This window comes from Tripterygium wilfordii, chromosome 16 (genome assembly GCF_013401445.1).
Source record: "Tripterygium wilfordii isolate XIE 37 chromosome 16, ASM1340144v1, whole genome shotgun sequence".
Taxonomy (NCBI): domain Eukaryota; kingdom Viridiplantae; phylum Streptophyta; class Magnoliopsida; order Celastrales; family Celastraceae; genus Tripterygium; species Tripterygium wilfordii.
The window spans coordinates 8417641-8438438 of record NC_052247.1 but is presented as its reverse complement, the minus strand read 5'-3'; the positions used below and the strand labels follow the sequence as shown (position 1 = coordinate 8438438).

The 20798-nt window shown below is 37.6% G+C and overlaps 5 protein-coding genes across 10 annotated transcripts; 2 read left to right on the top strand and 3 right to left on the bottom strand.

Annotated features, from left to right (window-relative positions):
* Positions 1–3428: 3428 nt before the first annotated feature.
* On the bottom strand, positions 3429–7836 carry LOC119980883. 3 transcript variants are annotated; one of them, XM_038823711.1, is made up of 10 exons: positions 7496–7836; positions 6670–6797; positions 6469–6540; positions 6187–6332; positions 5969–6083; positions 5804–5884; positions 4888–5025; positions 4013–4100; positions 3762–3891; positions 3429–3665 (listed from the first exon to the last, which is right to left on the bottom strand). In XM_038823711.1, exons 1-10 carry the CDS (start codon positions 7746–7748, stop codon positions 3659–3661), a joined length of 1158 nt encoding a protein of 385 aa, XP_038679639.1. In that variant the 5' UTR covers positions 7749–7836; the 3' UTR covers positions 3429–3658. The 3 variants fall into 3 exon arrangements, 2 of the variants coding, with proteins under 2 accessions (XP_038679639.1, XP_038679640.1); XM_038823712.1 differs by having other exon boundaries at positions 3781–3891; positions 7496–7834; XR_005463953.1 differs by lacking the exon at positions 3429–3665 and having other exon boundaries at positions 3781–3891; positions 4013–4120.
* A 110-nt stretch (positions 7837–7946) lies between these two features.
* LOC119980885 (vacuolar protein sorting-associated protein 55 homolog) lies at positions 7947–10861 on the top strand. Of its 3 annotated transcripts, none has more exons than XM_038823715.1 (6): positions 7948–8087; positions 8789–8866; positions 9404–9528; positions 9626–9665; positions 10285–10369; positions 10538–10861. In XM_038823715.1, exons 3-6 carry the CDS (start codon positions 9430–9432, stop codon positions 10731–10733), a joined length of 420 nt encoding a protein of 139 aa, XP_038679643.1. In that variant the 5' UTR covers positions 7948–8087; positions 8789–8866; positions 9404–9429; the 3' UTR covers positions 10734–10861. The 3 variants fall into 3 exon arrangements, with proteins under 3 accessions (XP_038679642.1, XP_038679643.1, XP_038679644.1); XM_038823716.1 differs by having other exon boundaries at positions 8789–8871; XM_038823714.1 differs by lacking the exon at positions 8789–8866 and having other exon boundaries at positions 7947–8087.
* Positions 10862–11189: 328 nt separating this feature from the next.
* Positions 11190–11787, bottom strand: LOC119980886. Its single transcript, XM_038823717.1, has one exon. It carries the CDS (start codon positions 11655–11657, stop codon positions 11358–11360), a length of 300 nt encoding a protein of 99 aa, XP_038679645.1. The 5' UTR covers positions 11658–11787; the 3' UTR covers positions 11190–11357.
* Positions 11780–15781, top strand: LOC119980882 (pentatricopeptide repeat-containing protein At3g29230-like). 2 transcript variants are annotated; one of them, XR_005463952.1, is made up of 2 exons: positions 11780–13846; positions 15645–15781. XR_005463952.1 is itself a non-coding variant. In XM_038823710.1 (1 exon), the coding sequence occupies exon 1, from the start codon at positions 11812–11814 to the stop codon at positions 13720–13722; it is 1911 nt and encodes a 636-aa protein (XP_038679638.1). In that variant the 5' UTR covers positions 11780–11811; the 3' UTR covers positions 13723–13882. The 2 variants fall into 2 exon arrangements, 1 of the variants encoding a protein (XP_038679638.1); XM_038823710.1 differs by lacking the exon at positions 15645–15781 and having other exon boundaries at positions 11780–13882.
* On the bottom strand, positions 14459–16318 carry LOC119980884 (expansin-like B1). The gene is made up of 5 exons (XM_038823713.1): positions 15923–16318; positions 15719–15825; positions 15455–15636; positions 15094–15226; positions 14459–14893 (listed from the first exon to the last, which is right to left on the bottom strand). Exons 1-5 carry the CDS (start codon positions 16065–16067, stop codon positions 14693–14695), a joined length of 768 nt encoding a protein of 255 aa, XP_038679641.1. The 5' UTR covers positions 16068–16318; the 3' UTR covers positions 14459–14692.
* Positions 16319–20798: the final 4480 nt, after the last annotated feature.

Here is a 20798-nt window from a genome sequence, read left to right as displayed (position 1 = left end):
CTTTTACTTCCAAACTACTATTTCAGTACTGGTTTTAGGAACCAACGAGAGATGACTCGGTTGATAATCGGCTGAGTGTCCAATGTTCGATTCTAATAAGAAACATGTTCGATTCTAATAAAAAAAAAATACTGGTTTTAGGAAATATTATTGGTTTAATGTAAGAATCCTCTTCATAGTTTCTCTCACATTGTCATTGCAAGTACGTGATAGTAGGTTTGCCCTTATCGTAAACATTAATTGAACAAAGAAATAAAACACTACTTGGTCTTCAAAGGAGTCTTGTTTTCAAAGTGGTCCATCTTGAATGGCTTGGTGATGTATATTTTATCTTTTCAAACACGGATTTCATATATTGTTCTCTCATTAATTCTGCTTTTTATTGTTTTTTTAAATAATTACCATGAATCTTCAAAACGTGTATGTGTGTGTGTATATATATGTGTGTATATATATATAATTGTTAGAATATGATTTTACATGGATGGGAGATGTATGTTGTAGTGGCCAGAAATCGTCTGTTTCATTTTTGTCGATCCATAATCCTTCGACAAATACAAATTCCCTAACCACGACCTTATGATATTTCTAGACTACAACCTCTTGACTCATCTCGACGCTGATACCCCTATGATCTCAACATCGACATCCTTGTAACCTCAACGTCGACCTTATACCTCAACCCCGACCTCGATTATCGATCTCTCATCACTTCGACTCTAGGTTCTATTGTCCGATATTCACGCTACCTCGTACATCTCTGAAAGCAACCTCGATACTCTAGCCAATTATGCTCCTGACAACAAAAGTCTTTCCCCCAGACAACTCTTTGTCAAACCCGCTGCGTCGGACTTTACTTCTAACACACGAAACCCGCTCTTATCCCGCCCCTTTCATCATACCAAACAACCAGTAGTCCTAATATTGACATGCCCCTGCTACGAATGACACCCTCTCTAATGATAACATCGACCAAAACCCCCCTGTAGCTTAAAGATACGTGTTCCTCCAAGGACACTAATTTAAGCTAAAGTCCTTCACAGTCAAAAAGATCTTCTTTTTCTTCTTGAATGCTCTTTTCTTTGGAACAAACAAATCTCACAAGCAAGTCAAGTCATGAACCCTTGGATATTAAACACTAAGAAACTTGGCATAATTTTGTTGTCAACATGAATACTACTGACTTGAACGTCGGAGACTCTTTGACCAACATCTCACGGTGTCTAGGTCTTTGACTGTCAACCTTTATTCATTTTGCAAATTGCTAATGACCCCCTTTCAAATATTCTTGATTGTAGACTCGAACACCTACATATATATATATATTGTGGAAGTTAGGCAAAAGGGAATTAAAGATCGATAATAAAGTAATATTTCTATGAAAATGTGTGTGTATATATATAAAAGACTTTGCAATTGCGTGCCATGTTTATATTGAACTACACAACCTCAGAAGAACTAAAAGAAGATTTGACTATATGCATTAGATGTATGTATATATTCAAGGAACCTAAAATTTTGGTACACATGAACCAATGAGAAATGGAGATAAATTAAATTGACATTCTTCAATAGTGATAGATATATATAGAAAGTGAGCGTAGCTATATATACCTTATCTTTATTTTTTCCATTATTAGTATTTCAACAAATTGTGGTGGAAGCCCCACATGATCATGGTTTCTAGATCTTTGTCTCGACCATCAAACCCTAATTCTCACATTTTTTTCAAAAACTTCAAAGGGTTCAATCATTTTGAATTGTGAGATAATTTCTTTTGCTAATGCTTGTAATTCAAACACATCACTTCATACCCCCCCCCCCACCCAAATGATCATCTTTAGCCTGATCATCACAGTTAATCATAATCTCTAATGACTAATCAATCTTAGACTTTGTAGTATTGCTACTTTAGTTTTGAGCCACAATTGTTGCTGTGGAGGTGTAGCAACCACATGTTATGTTTTTTGTTTTGTTTGTTTTCTTCTTGTTGGAATTTGCACTCTTGTGAGGATTCAAACAATTATTGATATTAGCATGCACTCTCTCTCTCTCTCTCTCTCTCTCTCTCTCTCTGCTAAAGCTTGGATTTTGCCCCACCTTGATATAAACAGTTTATGTCTCTATAAAACTGAACTAGAGTGACTTCTCTTGTTTGATTGACCATGCATAATGTTTGGAATTATTTGGGAGCGTGGTGTCTCAATCACTCAAGCTTAGTAGTTTGTCTAACTTGTCCATTCCATTCATCAAACAAGCAAGAAACGCAAACTCTGCTCAATCAACTTCATGATGGTTGATGGGTTCTGGTCAACTTTTGTGGTGAAGATGCAATATTACACATTGGTTACAAGCCCACAGATTGAAGACCATAGTTTGGACATCAGATTCTTGTGGTGTTTTTTGTCATTGAGATTTGAGAATGATGAAAGCACTTTTTGACATGATTTTCATGTAGCAGGACTTCTGACACTAGCAAAGAGACTACAAAATGATCTTTGTTTCTTTATTGATGTGGAGGAAGAAGGAACACAACAAAAAATGGTACACATTGCATTACTGTACTTAAATGACACTAAAAAAAGGTGTGCAATCAGTGAATGCCATAACAGAGACAATTGTTGATTCATGGTGTGTCATACTTGGGAGATGTATTCAAGAAACCTCTATTCTAGTTACACTTAGAGGACACAGATTGGACACCAAAGACTTCAACTGTTTACCATGAATGAGATTATATTTCCAACACTTGGCTGCTTCATCTGGACTTTTCTTGACAAGTGACATAGATTAGGGTTAAGGGTCTTGCAATGTAATTCTTTGTTGTTTTAATCACATGTCTAGTCTGTTTATCAAATTTTAAAAAATGTGTGCACCCTATACTGTTAAACAAATTAACTGCAAGGACTTTTACTGCATGGCCCCTCGTCCGCCGAGATTTAACACCATATGTAAAGGAAAGTGAGATAAATTGACAACCCAGATTAGTCTTTAGGTGAAGAGATTATGTGGAAATGGTCTGCTAAAGAATGTCGAGGTATCATTGAGGGGTTATCTGTGACAAAGATGGGAATTTATTAAAAAAATTGGAAAAAGTCAGCAATAAAAAGATGGGATTTGGGTTGCTGGTGGTGATGTCCTTTTGTTGACGCTTGCCGACACTGTTCGGGTGAGGCAGTGTTTGAATTGGTTTACCCCTGATCAATAGAGTAGACAAATAGTAATTGGTTTACTGTTTTCCCACTGCAGGGAGTCTCATACTCTCATCCGTCAATTAAGAAGACAAATATTTTAAAGTCTGTAGTAAATTTGGTTCTAGAAATGAAAAGGCCATACTAGGCAGAGTGGTATTACCAGCAATAGAAATTAGAAGGTGCATAGTTATGAATGCCCTGCCTTTTTTTTTTTTATGAATGTGCAACACTCTTAGTAATACAATAGAATTGGTGGGGGTGTCTACATTTCCAAAGCTTCTGTCCATTCCATCAATTACATGTATCATCAACTACAGATTCAAGTACTAATTAACTCAAGTATCACTACAAAGAAACAGAAGTCATTGCTACATGCTTTTCTAGCGGGTATAGTCCATGGTTCATCTCCACAGTAAAATGTGACCAGTTTTCCTAGAGTGCACCCACATCAAAAAATCAAGGGCTTAGGCTCTGCAAGAACAATGAATTTTGAATTGTATCAGTTGAGCTATTCAAGACTGCATTGAAAAGTTGACCAGCAGGGCTAAGGTTCAACAAAACCATAACCTGGAATTTTGCAGCTTACCAGCCTTCAACATTCCATGTTGTTGATTGGAAGTTATCTTCACGCCTTCTCTTGACTTTGATTTGCTTGACTCTTGTCTTCTTCTCATCCTAGAGCTCAGAGAACCTTCAACTACAAAAGTTGAAACAAATCCAGTCAAGGTAAAGCAAATGCTAACCCTTCATATGCCAGCAACGGCTTCGGAAGTACTGTTTTATGTAACAGCGAAAATGCAAACTAGCAACTTTCGTACCTTGCCATTCCCACACCACTTTTGTCTCACCCTTCACCAGCTTTGGATACCGATCTATACGAGAATCTTGCTGTATTAACTCCTCAACCTACATGTATAACAGAGACTCTAAAACAAATCATTGAATACAGAAATCACAGTCTCATAATTCTTTATATAAGGGAGACGAAAGTAAATGAACAATGTTACAAAGGTTTTATGAAGCACAAGGGTGAAACTTGCTCTCGCACAAGAGTGCAAGTCAAAAGGGTAATTCTTTTCAGAATATTACAACAAATGCTCCAACCTAGCGCAAGGAAACCAGATAGCTTGGTACAAACTGCTTGAAAGGATAGTATGTGCTTAACATCTAAGCCAAAAATAAACCAAGGTCCACAGAAAAAGTAACTCTAAATTGGGTAACAAAAAAAGGAATTATGAAAAGGTTGACTCATTGTAATTCTCAAATATTGATCCACTAATGGAGCTAATATAAGAAAAATGATGGAAATTTGTCCAGGCCTGTCCACTAATAGGACCGCTTTCACAGAATACTAGTACGATATAAGGCAAGAAGGAGATTTCCCCCCCTTTTAATTTCAGGTGTGCAGGAGGCACATGGATAACATAACAAAGTTCTGATTGGGTGGGAATGGGAAAGGAATGACTCCTCCCTCACTATTCCTCACAAAGAGCAAAATATGGATTGAGTAATTTTCTCTTCTTATTGAAGCATGGGAGTTCACACTTCATAGACACATGTTACTTTGACCAAAAATTTTTATCTGCTCAAATGTAATTCTGAGAAAGACTACCATTAAGAATCAAAATAGTTCACGCAATTTAGAAGATAAAAGCAGCAATAAAACAGAATCAAATTCAAAAACATAAAATACCTTCTTCCACAGCACATGATTTCTCCTTTCTCTCGGCAAAAGTAAATGATCCCGTAACTGAGAGGCAACTACCCAAGATTCACATCCATCATTTACACTCTTCGACATCAAAGCATTTTCCTCGAGTATGTCGCAAACCTGAAAAACTCAACAGATCAATTTTTACCCTTTTCTCTTTAATATGGAAAACCAAACAAGCATGTATACAAATTAATGGTATTCTTCCCCCATATGTACCTATAGATAGATGGGCTCCAGCCTACAGGGCAATGCTAAATAAATTAGGGGTAACTCTTTTTCATTAAGCACGTCAATTTTGAGTTAAACATCCATAACATCCTAAGGAAGACAACTGCATTTTTTTTTTCAAAAAATAAAAAAATGGAAATGCCAATGTGAAAAAATCAGCAAAGTATGTCAGAAAACTGAAAAACTTAACAAATAAATGTTTCCTTTTCTCCCTATAAGGAAAAGAAATGATATCCAAACTTGATTACATGTAGAACGCAACTTATTAATAGTCGAATTAATTGTCTCTATATGAAGGATGTATAGAAAATACTGCAATAATTGCAAAGAAAATCCCAAGTGAGAGTCTAAATAGTTAGTGGTTATGCAGGTTCAAATAAACAGATGGAGAAAGGAGTAGAATAGCAAGGGACAATCTTTTTTTTTGGGAAAAAAGGATTTTTTTAAAAAAAAACCAGGTAAGACTAAGACCCAATTGAGAATGAGAATTCAATGTGCATAAAGATGGTAGGTTCATGGACCTATAGGCAAAAAAATGTGGATTTATTCTTGAGAAAAATGAAAAAAAGAAATGTGGACTTACTAGAAAAACTTAAAATGGTAAAATACAAGACAAAACTTGAGCAAGTATGGAATGCATAAGGACAAAGCACAAGGTTTTTTCTACCCGATGGTAAAGCTCCTCAACTCGGCTCGATAGATACCATCTCCAGCGAACTTTCCAAAGTAATATCGTGCATCCCAATAGCTGTAGAGTTCAATATGTGAACAAGCTTAAACATATTCATACTAAAAGCAAAGCAGTGAGTGTCCTCCTTTTAAAATGGAATACCAATGCACAAACTGGAACAATAACGAGAACGTGCTTGGTGATCCAATGACGAATGCGACAGGTAAGTGGTTTATAATGTTCTGCTAGCAAGTCTGGACACTTCAACTCTTTAGTTCTGTCAGGATAAAAAGGATCATTAAATTGGGCAGAGATATACAAGGAAAGGACCACAAATATTATGCTAAATGAACCTGTAAAATGAAGATTGAAATGCATACCCATAAGAAGTCGTTCGTGACTCTAATAATTTACCAACAGTCTCCATTGTCTTTCTCTTGGTATGTGTCCAAATGGCATTGTCCAAACCAAAATTATCCATCAGAATGTGTCCATCTAAATCATTCCATATATCACTTTGTCGAGCCTGTAAATATCACAAAATAAGCTCCATAAGTACAATCAATATATTTTTCAAGGATGACTGCATTCATTGGGAAGAGAACACAATATTCTTATAGATATAATATAAATCTTAAAGAGTTCTATAGGAGGTAGCAGACCCAAATTGTCCCGGTTCCGCTGCACAGAGATTGAGCATAGGCTTCACAAAGACGTTTTTCTACCCACTTTGACTGCAATCATCACATTGGAGAAAAAATTGAGAAAGACATATGAAGGGTATAGCACAAAATTATGCATCTTACCACACTACGAATATCATGGTACCATAATCATAAATCATCAAAGTTCATAGAACATACAAGTCTCTTAGCTGTTTCATTGATATCTCCATCTTCAACACATAAATTGCCCTGCCTTCTATAGCCATGAACACATTCCAACTTGCCTTGATAACATTCTCCATTTGAAGGACAAGGCTCACAAAAATCTGCAATGATCTGCATTGGTTAAATGGTCACACTAGGTATATAAGCACAGGTAATGCAACTCACAGTGAAACCAACTGCCACTTAACACGTGGATAAGTGTATTTTGAACCCAAGAGCATAACGAGAGAGCATTAAAAACAAGCAAGAAGGCTTTACTATGCAGCCTCTACCAGAAATGAATGGCATCTTATCAAATTTCATGAATCAAAAGCAATTTGAAATTTCTTAAGAGGATTTTGAAAATAGATATAGATAGAACATCAAGACGTGATTATATCATACAGAGAAGAAGTGACTATCCAAATGAATAAGATATTCTGCAATCAGTTGTCACATAAACAGACAGCTTTTTTATGGGAAGTTAACCAATTACTCAAAGCAAATTAGCCAATCATAGATTGAATCATCCACACGCATCATGAAAATTCAGAGCTAGGGACGTGCCATGACACAACAACATTCTCTCTCTTCCCATCAATGACGCATGATCACATCCCACGGAGAAAGTTAATAAATACAACACAGGAATACACACCGTTCTCAAATCTACATCAACAAGGAGAAAAATTTATAGGTTCCCAAAAAGCACTACAAGTAAATTTAGACACAAAAGGCAAAAAAGACTAACACTTGGAACCAACACAGCAACGAAAAGAATAAATCAAATTGATAAAAGGGAAAAAAGAGAATTACTGACCTGAGAGAGAATCAAGGGAGTCTGAAACGCTATCGCAGAAGGGTTTCTGGGTGGGGTTGAAGAAGGAGACGAGGAAATTGCAGGTGACGACGACCGAGGATGCGATGGCAAGCACTGCAAGGAGCCTCAAGAACTCTTCTTTCGAAGGGAAGAAATTTTCTGGTGGCTCCACGATTGAGTGTGGAATTGGTGGAGTCGAAGAAGGAGAAGCGTTGGGTTTGGATTTTGGGCGTTTTTTTGGAGTGGATGACATCGGTGGTGGATCGAATAGAGTTGCAGAGAAGAGAACGAAGAAACTGGAAGAAGATAAAAAAAAGAAAAGAAAAGAAAAAAAAGAGGAGAAGCAAAGGGAAGGAGATATCTCCTGATTACTGTTTTACTCACCACGGTTAAAAAAAGGACAAAAACTGCATTGTCCGCGATGCACCTCCACCTACCATATCAAACAACAAAAGCTCTATAATTGTTTGTAATGATTATATTTTTCTACTTTAATTCATTTAGATTCTTAATTTATGGTTGCCGTATAGAACCCTAGAGTCCGATTCAGTTCCTCATATCCTGAAACGGTGGAACAGGACCTCCTGATCTGGTAAGTACTCCTTCCAATTCCTTCGAAGCTTGAGGTTTTTGCTTCGAATATTAATTTCGGGGTTTGTTTCCAGATCATGCGTAATGTATTTTGGGGGGTACGGATAGAGCTTCAATTTGATTGCAATTTCTTTAGTTCATTGTTACTTGAAAGTTTCTATAAATTTTCTGAATCTGCCTTATTCTTATCAGATGGATGAACCCCCCACAAGTACATTCTACAAGATATTTTCTTTCTTTCATTTCTTCTTGAGATTTTGTTATCGATGAGTGATTCTCAAGAGCAAGTTTAACCAGTTTTGGAATGTTGTACTAAAATTCAACAGCCCATGAAGCATGGGATTGTCGGATTTTTTTTCCCTGTTTCAATTTGTAAAGCTCAAAAACTCGGCAATGTTAGATTCAAAATGAGTTTCTCGGTGGTTTTGGAGTGAACTCTCAATGGATTTCTAAAATCTTTCTGGTCTATCATCTATGGCTGGGTAAGTAGTGTTTATAAGATGCACCATGGTGATCTTGGACACTGTTAATGTGCGGTATCTCTTTGGAGTTTGGACAGAGAATCAAGGGAGAGTCTCCGTCTGAACGCAAAAATTTAATCATACGTTTTTTTTGTATGGTTAGGACTTTAGGGTCAATGGAGTAAGTAGCCCGTGGTTACATTACTTACTAGTTCACTACTTGTTTACTATTTACACACAGTGATGCTGAGCCATATCAAGATAAGGATAAAACGGCTTCGGTGACAGTCACCTGGAGTTGTAATCAAGCCAAGTCGAGGTTTTGCATGGTTTTGCTAGAGTAAACATTGCTTATTTTACATTTTTTTATTGTTGGTTTTTGTCATCAAACTCCTACGAACTTTTACAGACAGTATTCCATCATCTTGGCTTGAGAACTTTATCTCTTTTTGCTTAACAGCATCTATATTTGGGAAGAAAGTGAGTAGAGAAGAAATAACAGAGCGATACGGAGGGGGGTTTGAGTGGAGGCTGTTGTTTCTGTATCAAGGGTCTCCAACAATGTTATTATGGTTCATTTTGTTTCTTGTCATTGAACAGAAGTCCGTACATTTCATTGAACTACCAGACTGTGCTTGAGTGTAGTTTAGTTCCTCTTGCAGTGTGATCTCTGCTTAAATTCTTCCCACTTCCTTCAAACCTTAGCTTTGCATGAAAGGAGGCCTTGTAGCTGCTTTGAAACAATAATACATGTTTTTTTTATTTGTCGGAATTGTTGATTTAATCCCACACCAACCTCCCACCAAAAGAATACCTGCTCTTTAACTTTTATACTTAATGAAACTCTTTCTTTCAGTTCTGTGTGGTGAGGCAACTTTGAATATGGCAGACTTACCTGGTTATTGCCGTTCCTGCTTGCATACTGGAAAACTTGCTTTTTTGGCAATTCTAGTTTCTGGAGGGATTGTGTTACAAATTTTGGTAAGCACTCACCTTGGCTGACACAATATAGGCATTTTTTAATAGGTATTTTGTGCTTAAATAATTATATCATGGTTTATTATGTGCTTGGAGGCAGGCTTGTGCTTTGTACAATAATTGGTGGCCAATGCTAACTGGTAAGGTATCTCTTAATTTGTAAGTTTAAATTATTTTTATAAAGGTTTGATGTCAATGGTATCTTATTAGTATTCTGTAAACTTATGGATATATAATTGTATTACTTTTGTCGAATTTGCCCTATGTTAGCTGCATATTACCGATTTAGTAGAAGAAAATTGAATTGATATTCTTAATATTAATTATGTTTCAGAAGAGAAAGAAGAAGATATTCTTGGTATCACTTATAATCTTACTTGTACATCCTTTTTCTGGACATGTTGAGATATTCACAACCAGAGTTTGTGTTTGTTGTCTTGTTCATGAAACTTTTTGAGCGATTCTATTTGCTGTTTAGAGTTGGAATCATTAGGTAGCAGGGATGAATCTTGCATTCAACTGATAAGCATTTTTTTAGTGAGTGTATCGTCAATAATGATTCCTTTTTCTTACTAGCAAGCTCGTAAGTTGTTCCCTTATCGGTTTCACTATGTATGAAACCTCTATGGTGAAATGGTGAATAACAAAGAGAGCAATGTCTTATTGTTTTCTATCTGCAGTGTGAATGTACGAATGACTGAATTATATGAGAGCGATGTTGTCTTATTATTTTTCCTTCTTTTTTTTCCCTTATTGCAGTTATAATGTATGTGCTTCTTCCTATGCCTTTGTTGTTCTTTGCTGGGTCCGATAGGTCCGCTCTTCTATCTGAATCTAATGATAGGTTAGTTTACGTCCTTCAAACTACGCCTACATAAGATAAGATTGGTTGGTGCTGCTACTGAGGCTCTCTGTCTCTCTACATATATATGTATACACACACACACACACACATATATCTCACTCTACTTTTTTTCCTTTCCTGCTGCATGACGATTGATCAATACAATAGTTGGGTAAATGCAACCAAGTTTTTGACGGGAGCATCAGCAGTTGGAAGCATTGCAATCCCAACTATCCTGAAGCATGCTGGTGTTATCGGTTGGGGTGCACTTGCGATGGAACTTTCGTCCTTCTTTGTATTTGTAATAGCCATTATGTGTTACATTAGCATGGGCGAGGAGGATGATTACAGCATGTTGTTCTGAGATTTGTTATCTCAACTTCATTTGTGAAAACAAGCGTGTATTGTTTCATTGCTTCATGAGTTGAATGTAGTAATATGTAAACTGAATTGGGTCAATCCAGATTGCAACAAAGAGGTCACCTGGATTCTATAATCGAGTTTCAAATAAAACTAAAGAAAACAACACGGAAATACGTAACTGCTCTGGATACAAATTATGAAGAAAGACCTTGTAGAATTCACTTGAATGATCACTGAAATACAGTAATGAACCAATTGGTTAAATCCCTGTAGTGGCGTACTTCAATTCAAGTTTAATGATACCAAGAACATCAACCTCTCCATCATCTACATCAAGTAGTCAAACCTTTAGTTCTTACTACCGAAACATATCACCCTCCATAACTCAGAAAAGTTTACAAATTTCAGAATTCCCAGTCAAATCCATTACTCAATCAACGCAATTGCTAATCCAAACTTCACAAACAAATTTAACATAAAAGCATAGAAGACAACAAATTCAGACAGTTGGTCGAAAAAGGCTTTTTACTTCAATATCTAAATGCAAAAAAGAACTTCATTTTCTCTCCTTTTCATCTACTTTATTACAAGTTACATACCAGATTGTTTTCACTCTCTCAGAAGTTCAGAACACTACGCGGAACTGCGGTGCGTCGTCGCCAATAGCCGGAAGAATCTCCAAGCGGCAGGGCTCGAGCTCGAGCTCCTCAGACACGGGACAGAAGCCAGCGAGAGTCACTTTGTCTCCGGTTGCAGCGACCGACCCGAACTCAAAAACAGTGATCCCAACTGCTGGACGAGGAACCTCTACTGCGCCATTCATTCCAGGCACCTCAACTGCCGGGGTTTCGGGTTTTGAGGTGGATTTAGGCTTGGATTTGGGTTGGGACTGTGGCTTGCCCTTGAACCAGGAAAGAAGACTCATTAGGGTGGTGATGGTGCTGTGAACCAGACTACCAGAGAGGGGTTAGGGTTTTTTCTTGGGGTTGAATTTTTTTTATGTGTTGATAATGTTAGGAACTAACGTTGACGGAAGCTATGAGATGAACTAAAGAGTAAAGAGACCACCTATCAAAAAAATGACCGTTAGGCCGCTCAAACAGTCCTCTGTCTTCCTAGACAAATTCATCAAATCCCAACTAAACCTCTCCAAGCCCTCTCCAAAACTCTGGCATTATAAACAAATCGATGATCAATATATCGATGACAAAGGATGGCCCATTTTGAATCTTAACCACCCCATTTTGCGCAGACTCGAATCCTGCAGGAACATCAGACAATTCAACGAGGTGCAGTCACAATCCATGTTTCTTGGTCTCTTTCAACACCCTCTCATCGCAAGTCGGTTGCTAAAGAAGCTATGTACTTCTCTAAATTCAGTTTCTCTTGCTGTTTCTTTGTATGATAACCTTGAAGAGCCTGATAGTTTTATGTGTAATACGATAATGAGAAGTTTTGTGAATTCGGATGACCCATTTGGTGCTTTGAGCTTTTACTATGAGAAAATGATGGCGAAGTGGGTTTCCCCTAATCATTACACGTTTCCTCTGTTGGTTAAGGTGTGTGCTCAGATTGGATCCTTGGCAGAGGGGCAAAAGGCTCATGCTTGGATTATGAAACTTGGGTTTGAGTTCGATTTATTTGTTAGGAACTCATTGATGCACTTTTACCCTGTTTTTGGAAAAATTGAGGATGCCAGTATGTTGTTTGAGGAAGCGTACGTGTTGGATTTGGTGAGTTGGAATACGATGATTGATGGGTATGTGAAGAATGGGGATCTGAAGTCTGCATGTAAGATTTTCGATGAAATGCCCCAGAGAGATGTTTTCACTTGGAATTCAATGCTTTCAGGGTATGTAGAGATTGCAGATATGGAGTTCGCAAAAGAGTTGTTTGACAAAGTGCCATGTAGAGATGTTGTTTCTTGGAATTGTATAATTGATGGATATGCAAGGATAGGAAATGTTTTGGTTGCTCGCCAGTATTTTGATTGGATGCCTTTGAGGAATGTAACTTCTTGGAACACCATGTTGGCTCTTTATGTGAGGTGTAAAGATTACCTCACTTGTTTGAAGTTGTTTGACAAGATGATAGAAGGAGATGCCAGGCCAAATGAGGCCTCTTTTTTGAGTGTCCTCACTGCGTGTTCAAAGTTAGGGAGGCTTGACATTGGAGAGTGGGTTCATTCTTACATTAAGTGTAATCAGATTGAACTTGACTTGTTACTCTCAACTGCTCTCCTGACAATGTATGCAAAATGTGGCTCTATGGAGCTGGCTAGAGATATTTTTGACCAGATGCCTGAGAGAAGCACCATATCGTGGAATTCGATGATCATGGGATATGGGATACATGGGAATGGAGGGAAAGCCCTGGAGACGTTCACGAAGATGGTGAAGGGAGGCCATTTTCCAAATGATGCAACTTTTGTGTGTGTTTTAACGGCATGCACACATGCAGGAATGGTTTTGGAGGGTTGGTGGTACTTTAATATAATGCAAAGAGTTTACAAGATTGAACCAAAAGTGGAGCACTATGGTTGCATGGTTGATCTCCTCGCCAAGGCTGGTTTGATGAAAAATTCAGAAGAATTTATAAGTAAGATGCCTATGGATGCAGGGCCTGTGCCATGGGGAGCTTTACTTTCTGCATGCAGTACCCACTCAAATTCAGAGCTGGGGGAAATTGTGGCCAAGCGACTAATTGACTTGGAACCAAATGATAGTGGGCCTTATGTTATGTTATCAAACATTTATGCTGCAAATGGGAAATGGGATGACGTCGAAAACGTGAGGAAGATTATGAAGGAAAAGGAATTGCAGAAAGAAGCGGGGTCCAGCATGGTTCAACTAAGAGAGTTGAGATCAGAATCTTCTAAGTCAGATGATTCACTCCATAAGAGAAACATGATGTATTCAATGCTAGGAGAGATTGGTGCTTGGATGAAATCATCTTCCAGTGAATTAGATACATTTAAGAGCTTTAGTTAGGGGAAATGATTTCAATGCTTTTTACTCAAGTGGAAGATGAATTTTGGAAAAGAATTTCAGAGATTGCTGATATCAGTCAGAGATGGACAAGAAGGGCTTGAAAACAACGATTTCCATGCTAGAGGTTAGTATTTCAAACTGCAATACATTTTTGATAAACGATGCACTGTCTATATAGCTGAAGATGGAAGTGCTCAAACTTCAAGTTCTAGTAGTACTTTCACCTGTAAATCCCATTATACACCCAGTTCAAAAGATCAATGGCAATGATAGCTTTGGTTTGGTTGTTCTAATATGCGTTGTGAACATTAGATATCAATTGTTCTAAACATATTGTCATATTTGACCATTTGGGGCTGAAATTTACCATAATAAAAATGCCATTTTGTTCAATTCCTTGCAATTGGTTCTACAAAAGTTTCATTTTATTTATTTAAACATTGTTTATCCACTCGTTTTTAGAGTGTACGCTTCCAATCTTTACATATTCCCAGTGAACATTTTGAACTGTGGATTGTTATCTTGTTATTTAGGGTAGTTTGGGATTTCAATTTTTTAGGGCAAACTGTACTAGTTTGAAATAATATGAGTCACAGTACTGAATTTGTCTTTTGAACTCTGCAAGTCCATCTCCCAGTTCCAACTTGCTTGCGTCATCTTTAGACTTGGGGGGTGAAACCAGGTCAAAGTCTCAGTTTTTGTGAAGGAACTATGTATGAAGGAAGAATAAAAAATGACTGTGAAATTTAAAACCTATTCTTTGTTATTTAACTAGCAATTCAAGCCAACGTCATAATTATTATATTGAAGAACATCTCTTAATCAAAGCCAATTCCCATACCTAATAAGAATAAGATAATTAACATATAAAAGGAAACACATATCTATATGTGTGAAATCACTAGGACTTTGTACAGTGGTTAACCAGGACAAATGAGTTATATGGTATACAATCTGTTGGTGCATGAGCCTATTTGTTCACTTGTACTCCCATGTCATATGTTGCCCCAGGCTTCCAGTCTTGTGGTATGTTATTGATGGGTACAACCCATGTTTCATCATCATCATCGCTGAATAACATCCTTAGTATCAAGGGACCTCTAGCTGGAGAAGTAGTTGTCCACACTGCTCCATAGCTTCTATCTAAGAGCTTGCATACAAAATTCTGTGTCTGCAGACATATGCAAAATAGAATTAGTCATAGTTATATTGGAATGAAGGAAGATAGATTTTACTATTTTTATACAATATCCTTGGACTGTAGACTACATTTCTCATCCTTGCTTTCCATTCCTGGTGCGAACTTGTGTTGGTTAAAAGAAATCAAGTTTTCACTTTAAAATTGCCAATTTTTCGTAACGAGCATATTACCTCACATAGCTGTACAGCAGTGATATCCTTCTTGCCTTGTTGATACCGTATCACAAAAGCCAAATAATGAGGATAGTTGCTGTTCTCATCAATCTTGATCGTGATGTTTTTGTCTGGATAGCTGCATGAAACACTGTATGGAGAGAGACGGAATGAGTTCTTATGCTAATCCAATGGTTGCCACCTGATGTGCTGTTGAACATTTTTGAAGAATTGCGTAGGAATTTTTCTATGATGTTAGGAATTTTGTTTATGAGCAACAGATAACATCTTTGTTTTGTCTTTGATTCAACTGGTTATATATTAAGTCATCCTTCCTTGAAGTTATGAGGAAATGCAGCTTTTGTATATATTAACTTACCGTCTGTATTCAATATCTACCACGCCAAGGGCTAGCAGACATGCAGCTGCATCCTTGGTTTGGGCCATGCGAGAAAAGGCTCGTCTGGTAAGAATGAAATCCGTTTGAGGACCTGAGCCTTGGTCGGTTATGATAACGTTCACTCCTGTATCTGTGCAATAGTATTTATTCGTGCATCTTACCTGAACAGGACCAATATCATGAGTAGTTTTAATCTCCATGTAAGAAGTCTAGTTTGGGGATATAAAGGATTTGTGTACATACCTGGTAGCATGCACCACAGCCAACACCATTTCGATAGAGTTCAGATGCAGCTGATACATCTCCATTATTAAGCGTTGCTCCAAACGAACCAAACCCACATGCACCGACTGGAGTAAGCGAAACATCAGGTAAGAAAACATGTTCAATAGCATAACAAAACGTAAAAGCACTTATTCATATATTTAGTTTCTGATGTTCTCTTACTTTCTGATCCTTGGACATCAGAGTTCGGGTAATGAGCAGCTTTGGAACTGACGAAGCAGTCGCTGCATGTCTTAGCAGAAGATAGAGTTTGCAAGAGAAGCAAAGTTGCTAATAAAAGCAAAATCGCTCTAAAAGAGATATCCATTGCAGGAACAAGTAGCTGGCTTGGGAATTGATATCAAAGAAGATGAGGTGGTTAATGGCTATGCATGAAGTGAAGGAGGTTTCCTGTATTTATAGTGAAATAAGGGTCCAGTAGCTTTAGTTTGGCAAGCCAAAGAAAAGTTTGACAATCTGATAGATAAAATACTATAGTGGAATTCTGTTGGAATTGTTTCTAAGCTATCCTTCTTGGACTTACTTGATTGAGAGATGCGTGTAGAGATTTCCTCTCTGACCCTTAGAATGCCATATCAATTTCCCTTTCTTGATTGAAGCCATTGTAATTATCAAAATTCATTAGTTAAACCTTGTTCTGGTGTGGAATGTGATTAGCTTAAATTCAAAGTTTCATCGCTATCAATTACTACTCGTCGAGTAATTCTCCGGTACAGGTGTTTCTAATGTGAAAGATTTTGCTCCCTTTCAAACAAAGTCTGCAGTCATAATCATCTTCCATGTCATAACCATATTACGTATAGATAAGCTTATACCTTAGTTGATTTGTACATGCTATTGCTAGCTATTTGATTGATGTGAAATTGACAAAACAGAGAGATTAGCTGCAACTAGGTTGAAAGTTGAATCCACTAACATGGAATGCTTTGAATCTCAGAAACCACACAAGGATTTGGCTTGAGAAAAAAAAAAGAAATACTAGAGGGACATGGTTAGGCACATATGCACCAAACAACCCTACTGTAAGGCATCTAATGATGTTCCCACTAGCTATGAATTCATTAGGAAGCAAAGAAGATTCAAAGGAAACATCCATCTCTGTATTTTAACAAAAGCACTAGTGCTATAAAGGGTGAACTAGGAAGCAACTTTAAGCAACATTGCAGACATCTCAATTAAGTAGTATTGTTCCTGGTCATTACTGCTGCAACTTCATTTCCATTGTGAAGCTAATTGGGTATTTTTCATTGACAAGCTGGATGTGCAGAAAGCCATCTTGGACATCAGCCATGACATGGAAACCATGTTAGGGAGGGACCCCAACTTCATTCATATCAATTGCTCTCTACTCAAATAGTGTTGGTATCTATCATTGTTATTGCAAGTTGTGGTTTTATAATACTCTCAACTTATATATTATATACTAAAAGCTATATCACAAGAAATTATAGTTAATTAGGGAGGAAAAAAACGTGTAAAATTTTTGTTAAGACATTACAGAGAGGTCGTTTCCATGATTTGAACTTGTGACGCTTAAATTATGGTGAAACAATTCCACCACTACATCAAAATTTGTCTACTTTTTTGTAGAACTTGTTACGGATAGAATCTTATATCGGTTGGGTCACACCCAACGGAGTGGTTTATTAAAGTAAGTCTATCCCCTTACTTATAACAATTAACAAGGCCTTTTTCCTAGGTCTAGTGAGTTGGGCTTCGACCCGTAATAGCTAAATTTATGAGGAACAAAGCTGTGCGGGTCTAATGTATCCATATTGTTGACATGTATAAGAGTCTGGATTTCTAACAAAACTAGCAATGAACCCGCGCTACGCCATGGGTTATTGCATATTATGAAATTAAGGAAAAAAACTGCTCATTATTTATTTCTTTTAAAGTTGTAATACCTGAATTTTGCCCGGGTCATTTTTCACCGAGTATTTTTTCATGCGTGCGTATATATTATTTGGTGTATTTGATTTAATTTCTCCTTTCAAATTCTCTTAATCAATTTCAATACAAATCCAACTAAAAATCCAAGTCCAAAGCCCAATTAATTTTAAGCAGACCCCATTCTCAAATAAGTCTAATCCAACACCCAAAATCCAATTCTTAAACCAAACCCAATTCTCAAACTTACCCCAAGCCAACAAATAAAAGGAAAATGACATATTAATACCACTTTCAAAACTGTTAGACATCTAGATCCACTTTAAAAAACTTTATCCCTCATAAGTCCATTTTTATTTTTTTATAATATTTAAATCATTTAAATTTTATATGATTCTTTTTTAACTCTTTTTTCAAAGGCGATTAAATCTAATATGGTTTCTCTCTTGTTACTTTCTTTATATGTTACATCTCTCTTATCTCACCACATCTTCTCTCTCTCTCTGCATCTCTCTCATCACAACAACTTTCTCTCTCCTACTGCATCTCTCTCTCTTTACTACGTCTTCCTCTCTCTCTCTCTCATCTCTTTTTGTGGCTGTCATTTTGGTCCAAATATGGCTGGGCATTATGCGTCTCTATGAGGAGAGTCCAATGGTGATGGTGGTGTTGCGAATTATCGTCGAAATCGACCGGATCTGAAGTTTTTTTCCAAATAGTAACACTGGCCGACCAATGTTACTGTTTTGAAATAGTAACATTGACCGACCAATGTTACTGTTTTAAAATGGCCATATCCGGTGGCCGTTTTGGGCCGTACTTGGTTGGACATTGTGTGCTTCAATGAGGTGAGTCCAACTGTGATGGTGGTACGGTGAATCGTCGCCGAAATCGACCGGATCTGAAGTTTTTTCCAAATAGTAATACTGACCGATCAATGTTACTGTTTTAAAATAGTAACATTGACCTACCAATGTATTGTTTTAAAACGGCCATATCCGGTGGCCGTTTTGGTCCAAATATGGATGGGCATTATGCGTCTCTATGAGGGCAGTCCAATGGTGATGGGGGTATGGCGAACCGCCATCGAAATCGATCGGATCTAAAATTTTTTCCAAATAGTAACACAGGTCGACCAATGTTACTGTTTTGAAAAAGTAACATTGACCGACCTATATTACTACTTTAAAAAGGCCATATCCGGTGGCCATTTTGGGTTGTACTTGGCTGGACATTGTGCGTCTCAGTGAGGGGAGTCCAACGGTAATGGTGGTGTAGCGAATCGTCGCCAAAATCGGCCGGATCTAAGGCTTTTGTCTTATGGTGGTCTCGACTTTCCGATCATTTTTCGGGCCAAATGGACGGCCTTTGGCGGTGGAAGGTCGATTGGAGTATGTTCATGGTGATGTGAGCTTCAGTTTAGGTTGGATACCAACGGGTAACAGTAAAGAGAGAGAAGAATACCCAGCTCAGTACTAAACACAGTTTGGAGAATAATCAATTAAGAAAAGAAGATTGGGCTATCCTCCGAAGAACAAAAGACCCAATTTAGAAGAGATATACCGATAATTTGTCACAAACAACTGTAGAATTGCATATTTGGACACCCTGCCAAGGAAATCCAGCGTAGTTAAGTATTTAAGGAAGCTCCTTCTTCTATGAAGTGTCAGGACACAGATATAGGGTTGGTTTCAGGGCATAGGAAGTGAAGATCTGAGATTGCATTACACGATCTAAAAGAGCGAAGGGCTTCCTAGTAGGCTCGGGTTCCTGATATAGGTATAATAAAGAAAAGTGTAGTTGTTGTGGGAGGAATAAGACAAGGGTAAAAAAATAATTAGCATACTAGTGGTACCTTAAAGGGATAAAGTTTTTTAAACTGAACTTAATTGTCCAAAAGTTTCACAAGTGGTACCGGTTTGGAATTTTCCCACAAATAAAACCCACAAACCAAATCTAAGAACCCATAAGCCCATGACCCATTGACCCATAATCCAAGCCCCCAAACTAAAAAAACCCTAAAAATTCTTAACATAAAAGGAGAGGGGCTGTGTAAAAGGGCTGGGGACAGAGAGCAAAAAGTGGGGGCGGCTGATCTAGGGAGAAAAAAAAGAACACAAAAAAAAGGGAGAGAGGAAGGAGACACAAAGAAGAGAAAAAGAGACAGATTAGAGGAGAGGCAGTGGTAGCAAAAGGGGAAGAAAGGAGGATAAGAGAGTGAGAATATTTTGGGAGGGAGAGCTACTGGTGAGAGAAGAAAAGAAGAATAGGAGTTAGAGAAGAGGATTGGGGCAGTAGAAAGGAGAGAAGGAAAAGAGAGAAGAAAAAAGAGGAAGGGTAGGGGCCGGCTGCAACAGAAGAGAAAGGTGGGAGAAAGAAGAAAAGAGGGAGAGAAAATAGAGGGAAAAAAAGAAAAGAAAAAGAGAGGTGTTGGCTGAGAACAAAAGAGAGGGTTGAGGCGGCATCAATGGAGAGAATAGTGGGTTTTGTTGTTTTGACTGCTGTATTTGTTCTTGATTCTGGGGTTGTTGGGTTCTCATTCTTCGTGGGATTTTTGTCCAGTTGTGTTTGCTTAGGTAAAAATATAATTCGCCATACTATGAGTACTTAAAAGACCAAAAGTTTTTTGATTGTCCAAAAGTTAATTTCTTGATACCAGCCTGGAATTTTCTCCAAGTGGTGTGATGTGTCAAATATATACATACATTTATACATCTTTTGCACATAAGTTCATCCCATTTTGAGTCGATTAAGAGTTGATATTGCCTAAGAAAGTTATATTTGCATATTGTAGGTGCCAAGACAAGAAATGGAGGAAAAGAGTGCAGAATGAAGATTTTTATTCTAGAAGCGAATTCCGATCGATTGAAATGGACCTCCGATAGATCGGACTTGCCAAAATACCCTTGAATTTCGATCGATCAGAGTTACTATTCACTGCATGCACAGTTTCGTGAAAAAGTTACGAATTCACGTGTTTTTGAGCCAAAACGACCCCAACTTGTTTGGAAACAACATAAGAGTTTAGAGTATAAAAGGGCATAAAATGGGGTTTTGTGGGTGTTTTTGGAGCTGAGATTCATTCTCTACCTTGGAGGTTACCATTGGAGCTTGGAGAAGAAGAGGGTTCACAAGGGGGTTTTCTCTC

Bases quoted from the DNA above. Each gene is read 5' to 3' on its own strand.
- LOC119980883 (XM_038823711.1), bottom strand. From the start codon at position 7,748: ATGTCATCCACTCCAAAAAAACGCCCAAAATCCAAACCCAACGCTTCT. The intron at 6,541-6,669 runs GTATGTTCTATG...TGATGATTGCAG, and splicing joins ATGAAACAGCTAAGAGACTT to TCAAAGTGGGTAGAAAAACG. The intron at 5,026-5,803 runs GTAGAAAAAACC...TGAGTTTTTCAG, and splicing joins TTGAGGAGCTTTACCATCGG to GTTTGCGACATACTCGAGGA.
- LOC119980885 (XM_038823714.1), top strand. From the start codon at position 9,430: ATGGCAGACTTACCTGGTTATTGCCGTTCCTGCTTGCATACTGGAAAA. The intron at 9,529-9,625 runs GTAAGCACTCAC...GCTTGGAGGCAG, and splicing joins GGATTGTGTTACAAATTTTG to GCTTGTGCTTTGTACAATAA. The intron at 10,370-10,537 runs GTTAGTTTACGT...TCAATACAATAG, and splicing joins CTATCTGAATCTAATGATAG to TTGGGTAAATGCAACCAAGT.
- LOC119980886 (XM_038823717.1), bottom strand. From the start codon at position 11,657: ATGAGTCTTCTTTCCTGGTTCAAGGGCAAGCCACAGTCCCAACCCAAA.
- LOC119980882 (XM_038823710.1), top strand. From the start codon at position 11,812: ATGACCGTTAGGCCGCTCAAACAGTCCTCTGTCTTCCTAGACAAATTC.
- LOC119980884 (XM_038823713.1), bottom strand. From the start codon at position 16,067: ATGGATATCTCTTTTAGAGCGATTTTGCTTTTATTAGCAACTTTGCTT. The intron at 15,826-15,922 runs GTAAGAGAACAT...CGCTTACTCCAG, and splicing joins TGATGTCCAAGGATCAGAAA to TCGGTGCATGTGGGTTTGGT. The intron at 15,227-15,454 runs GTAAGTTAATAT...CTCTCCATACAG, and splicing joins GTAGATATTGAATACAGACG to TGTTTCATGCAGCTATCCAG.